This window comes from Haliotis cracherodii, unplaced genomic scaffold, assembly GCF_022045235.1.
Source record: "Haliotis cracherodii isolate W230 unplaced genomic scaffold, xgHalCrac1.p SCAF_1, whole genome shotgun sequence".
NCBI classification, from domain to species: domain Eukaryota; kingdom Metazoa; phylum Mollusca; class Gastropoda; order Lepetellida; family Haliotidae; genus Haliotis; species Haliotis cracherodii.
The window spans coordinates 45,115,875-45,124,255 of record NW_027266264.1 but is presented as its reverse complement, the minus strand read 5'-3'; the positions used below and the strand labels follow the sequence as shown (position 1 = coordinate 45,124,255).

General features: G+C 40.2%; 1 protein-coding gene across 1 annotated transcript in view; it reads left to right on the top strand.

Moving 5' to 3' along the window:
• Nucleotides 1-19: 19 nt before the first annotated feature.
• Nucleotides 20-8,381, top strand: part of LOC139478241 (dolichyl-diphosphooligosaccharide--protein glycosyltransferase subunit 2-like) — a 56,714-nt gene continuing 48,352 nt past the window's right edge. Inside the window, exons 1-4 of the mRNA XM_071260660.1 lie at nt 20-85; nt 1,638-1,831; nt 6,074-6,169; nt 8,244-8,352. Coding sequence (XP_071116761.1) covers nt 76-85; nt 1,638-1,831; nt 6,074-6,169; nt 8,244-8,352 — 409 coding nt within the window. The 5' untranslated portion in view covers nt 20-75. The remainder of the gene's footprint in view (nt 86-1,637; nt 1,832-6,073; nt 6,170-8,243; nt 8,353-8,381) is intronic.

The window sequence follows — 8,381 nt, the reverse complement described above, 5'->3', positions numbered from 1 at the left end:
TTACCACCGGAAACAACCTCATAATTGACCTCCATGACCTCTTGAATAGACCCCGGATGAAACTCGTGTATCAACATGGCGTCGGGTAGGTGTGAGCGGTCATTTGTGCCGGTTTATTTAGTAATACAGATTTTTGACTCGTTAGACTTTTAAATGTGTCGTACAAGTATTTCGTTTTGACTGCAAAATAGCATTTACCTTCATTTGTGTTTGAAAAGCATCTTCCGAAACCGGCTTTCCGCCATATCCATCAGGCCGTCCGTTTGCCACGTGTAAAACGGAGATTGAAAGTTACATAGATTCTGGTTGAAAAAGTGCAAAAGATATGTTTTGATTTTAAGTAATAAATGACATGTAAAGCTTTTTAATTTTACTTATGTGTTTGCATTTTTTAGGCCTTTTAAGAGCAGGCCATCTGATTTACACTTCATATTAGGACTATCTGAAGAGTGGAGTGTCAACGATAAAAGGACCTATCTATTTCACTCAGGATGGCTTTGACTTTTACATATATGCAATACCTGACGTAAATGTTTCTCTTCAATAAGCAAAACACCTTTGCATGCGTCCGAGGAATACTACCATTGCCTCGTATTACTTTGTACATGTATGGTGTGGGCAAGGCGTCGTTAATTTTCTAATCACAAATTCTAAGTTACGTTTATACAGGCAATAGGCACATAGTCCTTGCCAAACTGCCTTTAGTCATTAGGACTGGTAGACATTTGCCATTTTTATGGATATTGCTATATGTTATCCTTGTAAGGACTAGTGGACTAAAACTGTTAGTTTCTAAGGGTGTATATATTGATTTTTTGTGATTACAAAAAGGGTTTTAATGAGAATGCGAACACATTTGTACAGCCTACTGTACAAATGCATTTTGCTGACATGCATGTTTGATTCTAATATAGCCTGACATGACTTTTTAAAAAAGGTTCAAAATAAGCAGAAATAATTACTTTTGCATGTGAATGGTTTCATATAATAAAACCACAAAAGTGAATATCAATTCATATGAATCAAAATTGGACCTCAACATCGAAAAAGTGCTTGAAAATTGAAGTGACAGAATGGTGTGCAAATACATAGTCAACAAATACATAGTATTTTTCATTAACTTACAAGACCGTGTTCGTGGTCTGGTGGACATAGCATCTGCTCTAAGAGAGCAGAAGTTCAGTGTTTCGATTCCTGGTCGCGTCACACCAATAGACATTAAAATGTGGTACTTGTTACCTTGCCTGGTGTTCAGCCTTAAGGGGATGAAACAAGGGGATGAAAGTGAGTGATGTTTTTTCATTTTGAGATGAACTTTTTCGCAGTTGTTGGTTCCAAGTAAAGATTTTATCAATGAATGACATTTTTAAGAGTCAAAGGGTCATGATAAAGCAGCTGCACTAATCCCTACAGCTCACATGTTTCTCAAATGAGCCATAATCCCCAGATTGACATATTATGCACCAATCTGTAGTTATCCCCCTAATTGTAATGTATGTATCATGTTGACCAATCTGAAGACTCATTTTTCAAAACTGAAAGGGTGCAAGAGCACATTCATGACGTTATACAATAATACTGCTGTTATTCAAGAGCTTTTTCTCTTTTATTTAGGATGCCACTTCTTATATTGACAGGTTTCACAATATTGATCCTCTTTGCGGTAGCAGTTGTTGGTCGTGCATTGACACCATCAACATTCCTCACCACAGTAGACAGACAGAGATTGAAGTCTGTATTCCAGGCTGCTCAACCATTTCAGGATGCAGCTAGTGCCCATTACTCGATTTTGGGACTTCAGTTGCTGGGTGCAACTCTACCCAATGCTCAGGTAATCAACATGATCAATGATTTCTGTTCTTTTAGCTGTAATGCATCCTTTAGTTTTCATTGTACATGTGTATCAATTTATAGTGTTAATCAGCTTTGTTTATCTACATTGTAAACATGAAGTCAAAAATCCTCTGATCAAGCTCAATCTGAAGTAGTATTCAAAATTAATTATTGTTGGTCAAGATATTTCTTGTGATTTCGAACTTGATGAAATAAAGCATGTTATGAAGCCTACTGTGATGTACTCCATTGAGATGAAGTGGTTTTACCTGTCTTGCTTCAGAAATGGAACTATATGGCAATTTTCATGGGTAAATGGCTGGGGCCCTTTCGCAATTAGTTAATTGGCATATATATATGACAGTGTGGTTGTAAATCCATATTTTTAAACTTATCCTATCTCACACTTTGCATATCTTCTTCTTAGGTCCTATTTGGAAACATGCTTTAACCGTGTTTCCAGCTTCTAAAACAAACACATTCACCCAAACATACCCCAGCATCTCCATAGTTGCGTCCAGCAGCTGGGTCAATTATGTGCTCCCGTGCATGGCATGCTTGTTCGAGCTGACCATGTGTATACCTCTTCCAACTCAGTCTTTCTTATCGCCAGATTGTTGACATGTTTGACAACTTAGAGAAGTTATTTGTTTGTGTTTGCTAAGTGGCTGTGAATTAACACCGCCTCCACCATAGGTGAAGAGGACAGAGATCGTCCTTCATGTTCAGAATGCAGAGGCACATACTCTACGTAGGACCCTCACTCCTTGTGCTGTGATCGTTGAGGGCAGTGCTTGTTGGACTGACGAAGTGCAGAGTGTCATTCTGTGTCAGATTCTGCTTTCCGCATCTTCCCCCAGCAGTGTCGTAGGAGATTGTTTGACCGACATTCAAAGAAATCATCTATGAAACCTAAAGCGAAAAGGATGATAGCTCTACTGTTCGTGCCTCAGCTACCACCTGGGATGCTCCCGATCATCACTCTCAGGATCGTAGACCAAGAAGACACAGGATCAACGATCAGCTTCCAATGACAAGGATCAACGCTCCTGCTCACATGATCGGCTTTCAATATCAAGTTTTACTCTTTGTGAAAGTAATTTCTACAGTTTTACAGCTCAGGTATCTCCCCGACCTCCCAGCCTTCAGATTCGGCTCCAGTTCCAGTTACTGTATATAACCGCAGATAAGCCGACCCTGGAGATAAGCCAAGGTATTAACTCATATTGAAAGAATATGAAAGAACATGATATGACCTGTAGATAACTCAAACCAGGAAGTGAAAGGCAATGACACACCGCAAAGTTGGACTGCAAGACTATATGGGTACTTGCAGATATTCAATCATATAAGTAGGAAAACGTTATAATTAAATTGAAAAAGTCCTTATAACTTCTAATGAAGATTTAACAAACCAGTTATCCTCTCACCTAATGTTGGAAGCAGTTTCTGTTGTCTTTCTTTTAACCTCATAATGATCGTTATGTTCCCATCAACGAGTTGAATCAGTGTGTATTGAATTATGAATGTAGAGCGACAACTCAGTTTGAATGCAATATTGTAAGCATGGCGTTTTCTTTTCAAACTCATGATGAAAATGTCAGTTTTTAAAAATATACCAACTGTTTTACCCCTTTGCAGTAACTCACCAATTTGCTTCAATTCAACATCAAACATTGCCACTAATGCATGTTAATCCAATTGAACTAAAAAACTATGAACACATTGAATGACCATCACTTACTCACAGGCTTCTCCAGTTTATTAAACTAATCTCTTGAAAACAAGGAATTAAGCCCCTACTCCCAACACAACCGCTAAGCACCCACAACTTGAAAGTGTTTGTGTAACATAACATAACAATACCAATCGGACCCGTTATTATCAGTGCTCATTTCCTTGTGTACCGTGTTACTTTTTCAACAACAGGAAGCAATCAGTGTTCACTGTTTGTGACGTCACAAGAAACAGCTGATCACATGTTTTTGCAAATGACGAACGGAATAACTTTCTGTTCTCCACTCACTTTCACGTGGACGCATTGTTTTGAAGAGTGATACTCCTGATGCAGGATAAACTCCTGGACCTTCTGGCTCACCATTCTGGTTCCATTACAGCTCTTCTTCCATGACAACATTGTACCTGGGAAGATCAATTCAAAGCTAAACTTTACCAACAACTATGGTCTGCCCCCACCCTTTTTGCAGATGCGATCCAGCAGGTGGCTCACAGGTCCTGCCTCCGAATAACTGCGGATCTCTGCGACTCCAGAGGCGACAACTGGAAGATCGAGATCAGAAAGAGCGGAACTGTCCAATCCCTGCCCAAGGTGACCTTAGAGAATTTCTCTCCTCCCAGCCTAATTCCTTTTAGGACACAGAAGAGGACGAGGGGGACAGCGAGGTTCGAGTCCCTACGCAGGACGAGCCTTCTCTTCTAACGGTACATTACTAATAAAGTACATGATTGCATGTCTCAGCCCACTTCCCACAAACCAGGGTTTTATTCTCCCATCTTCCTTCTCCCCAAAAAGGACAGTCAAAAACTCTGTCTCGTTTTCAACATGAAGGTATTCAATGCGACGTACTTAGAAGTTCCAACACATTTTCGAAGGACATCTATCTCGCTTCTTCGCACGCTCATTCATCCCGGCAATTTTGTGGTCAGTCTAGATCTCCAAGATGTGTATATGTACGGTCCCATCCACTGGAATTCTACATCTTGATGCGTCTTGCCATGCAGACGCTCTCCAAAGCGACTGTTCATCCCACTCTTGACTGCATCTACCTCGGAAATTTACTGAACTGTGCGTTTTTCGGCTGCGCTCCGAGCATATATAGTTTCACAGGGCTGCCTCCACCTATGTCCAATCCTCATGAGACTCGAGCGGTACTTTCTAACATGGCTCGACACAGTAACTGCACCCTCTCAAGTATCATGGAAGGGTGCTTCTGGAAGTCCGATAGTTTCCTCCACTCACAACATTTGCAACATCTCAGTCACAGATGTCCAAGGGCTCCACAAGTTCGGCCCTTTGGTGTTGGCAAAACACTGCCTCGCCCCAGCTCATGCAGATAACCTGGTATACACACAGGATCCTTACATGTTTTAGGTTTGTATATACAGAATAAATCACTGAACATTTACTTTCGTGTTGTATTTTTTTATTGTTCAGGTTTTCTCTGATCCTCTCCCTTTTGGAGGTTGGTTTAACTGAGGAGACTATTTAGTCTTCATCTACAGAGCTGCCATTGGGCCCGGACGTTCATAAAACTAAGAACGGTGTCCCGAAACTTTATTCCGCAACTTTATTCCGCTCACCTCTACCTTGGCTATTTGTGATATAGGGTCTTAGTTCAAAGGTCCTTGCTATGGAATATTGTCGATCGTTTCGCTTCATTCACTCGAATGTGTTTGATAACCTTGACGAAGCGTTGAGAGATTTACCAAACCTGGCACACTCAAGTGTCAATGGAAGATAATGTAGTTTTGTTTTGAAGAATTGATGGCTGTCCAGGGTCGGTTTTAAGTAGTCACCCGTTTCGCTTATGTCTTTACAGCAATGCGGTCATTCTATAAAGAATGATGACTTTCAGGGGGAAAAAACATTTGGCATGTTTTCCTGATCTCATGCTGTTTTTTGTTTGAGTAACCTATCAGGATTGTTAACACCCGTTCATGATGTGTTTTTTCCCCCGCTCACGAGTTTGTCTTTTAGACAGTATTTTCAAATTTATAAACAAATTCAAAATTACACTGTCCAGAACCAGCTTCTTCATGTATATCTGACGGTTGTAGTCTGTACAGGCTAGGGTATCTGCGGCTCACCCTCCAACCATGTGATAAAATGCAAATTGTGAGATAGATATGTATAAAAATTTGGAAATTTTTGTGTAAATTGTATATTTATATACTTATCCCATCTCACACATGATATGCTTGACCGACCATCCCTGCAACTCAATTCCTCTAGCCTGATAACTCTGCGAAAGAGAATGGGTTGGCAGAGGTATACATGTAGCCTACCCGAGCAAGCTTGTCTTGCACAGCACTTAATCGACCCAGCGGATGGACATAACCATGGAGATGCAGGGATGTGTTTTTGTTTTAGAAGTTGGAAACATGGTTCAAGCGAGTTTCCAAATAGGATCGAAGAAGAAGATATGTTAAGTTTGAGATAGGATAAGTATATAAAAATAACAATATATACTAAAATTTCCAAGGTTTATTTTTCATTCAGGACACATGCAAGACGCTAACATCTGTTGTGGATGCAGACAGCTTAGCATCATTATTCCATGCTTCTACTGCTGCAAAGGCTCTCAGTGGCTGCAAGGTAAGAGGACTTGAGCATAATGAGAAGACGAAGGTTTGAATTTCAAAACATAACAGTTATTGAGTATCTATTGAATGTTTGCAATCAGTAACGAAAGGGGCATAAACAAATTGGATGTTCGTTTAACTGATCAGTTATTAAAAGATGTTTTGTAATTAAACATGTTAATTTTTCCTGCAACACTCCTTGATGCATTTCTGCTGGGTTCTGACAGAATGACGAAGTTGTGAGAAGTCCAGCTGAAGAAGAAATTGTTCAGACAAGTATTGTAGCAATATCCTCACACAGCTACCATGTGACCTGGAAGTGGTGACGTCACATAAGAGCACATTAGTGCTTAGAACATAACATCTGAAGACTTCGTGGGGAGGTAGCACTGCCACAGAAGGGCACTTAGACGAAGTAATGCAGGATAAGTAGACGAATACATACAAATATATACTTATCCTGCATTACTTCGTCTAAGTGCCCTCCTGTGGCAGTGGTACCTCCCCACAAAGTCTTCAGATGTTATGTTCTAAGCACTAATGTTCTCTTATGTGACGTCACCACTTCCAGGTCACATGGTAGCTGTGTGAGGATATTGCTACAATACTTGTCGGAACAATTTCTTCTTCAGCTGGACCTCACAGCTATGTCATTCTGTCAGAAACAGCAGTGAATGCATTTAGGACTAATGCAGTATAAATAAACAAATGTAAAAAGATATTTAGATTTAACTAAATGTATTTGAACATAGCATACTGTGTTTTCAATCAAGACATGGTAGAGCCATGTTACCTGTAGATCTATATAAAGGTGCTTTAATTTTTTAACGAAACTGTGATTCACCACTTAAAATATGTTACTAAAAATGACTTTTTCATCAACAGAATCAATGTTCTTGCTTACATACATAAAACATCATAAGTGTGTGACATCACCATCTTTGTTAGCATGCCCTAAAGTAAATAAAGTGAACTTTGCAAGGTATAACTTTGCACTTTATGCCACGATGCTGTAATTACAGATGTCTTGCATTGTGACTAATAGATGTGAAGTCATTGTCCAAGAATATTGAATTTCAAGCTTTCTGGTGTCCTCAAACATTTACTTTCCCTAACAATGTCCATATCCTAAATGTATTACCTTCCCAAGTGATTTGGTCATGATTTTAGCTGCATTCATCAGAGGCAGACCATTGTGACTTGAAACCCGTCATTCAACTTGAGCAGAATGGCTCCCCAGTACCCCATTCTAGTTATATATCTGACATGAGGACCATGTCAGTGTGACGCTTTGTTGATTGTTCTCTCACTCTTCTGTTGAATATGATGACCCTTTGCTACAACAATCATACCCTAAGGTGTTGATCATTGCTCATGCCTTCATCACTAGTGTCAGGTTTGCCTGGTCCACAGGCATGTCCAGAGTATCGACACTAGGAAAGTAGAGCCGCCATGATAAAGCTGTAGCTTTGCTCACTATCATGTTTGATAAGCAACAGTCACTCTCAAAAGCTCATTGACAAATCAGAATCAAGTATGTCCCAAGGACATGGTGGAATAGAGTAACAATGAAAGTGACTTGCAACTTGTCTTCCTTGAATCCTCGAAGTTCCACCCCACAGACAAGAAGTACACATCATGGCCGCTTGCATCATGACCCCCCCCACACATTATGGCCCCTCACATCAATAGATCTTCAGCAACCCATGCTTGCCAGTAAAATATGACTATACTTGTCAAAAGAGGCAACTAGCGGCTGGTCAGGCATGCTGACTTGGTTGATGCATGTATCGATGCTCATGATATTAATCACTGGATTATCTGGTCCAGACTCGATTATAATACAGACCTCTGTCATATAGCTGGAATATTGCTGGGTGCGGGGTTAAACAACACACAAAACATCATGACCCCCCCACAATGTGGCCCCTCAAGTTATAGCCCCTCACATCACGGCGCCCCACATCGTGGCCTCATACACATCGTGGCCCCTGTACAACTCAGTTCAAGTCTTCCTTAAGATAGCAGTGTTTGTGTATGAGGACTGTAATACAACGGAGGCTGTATTAGAATTGTGTTATTTTCAGCTTGGTGTCAGCAATGTACAGAAGCTCTTGCAGGATTCCATAAAGCAGGATGCTGCAGTAGTTGATATCTTCTATGCATTTTTTGCCCTAAAAAACCTGAATTTGAAAGGTAGGTAATTGTGAAGTGAAGACATTATG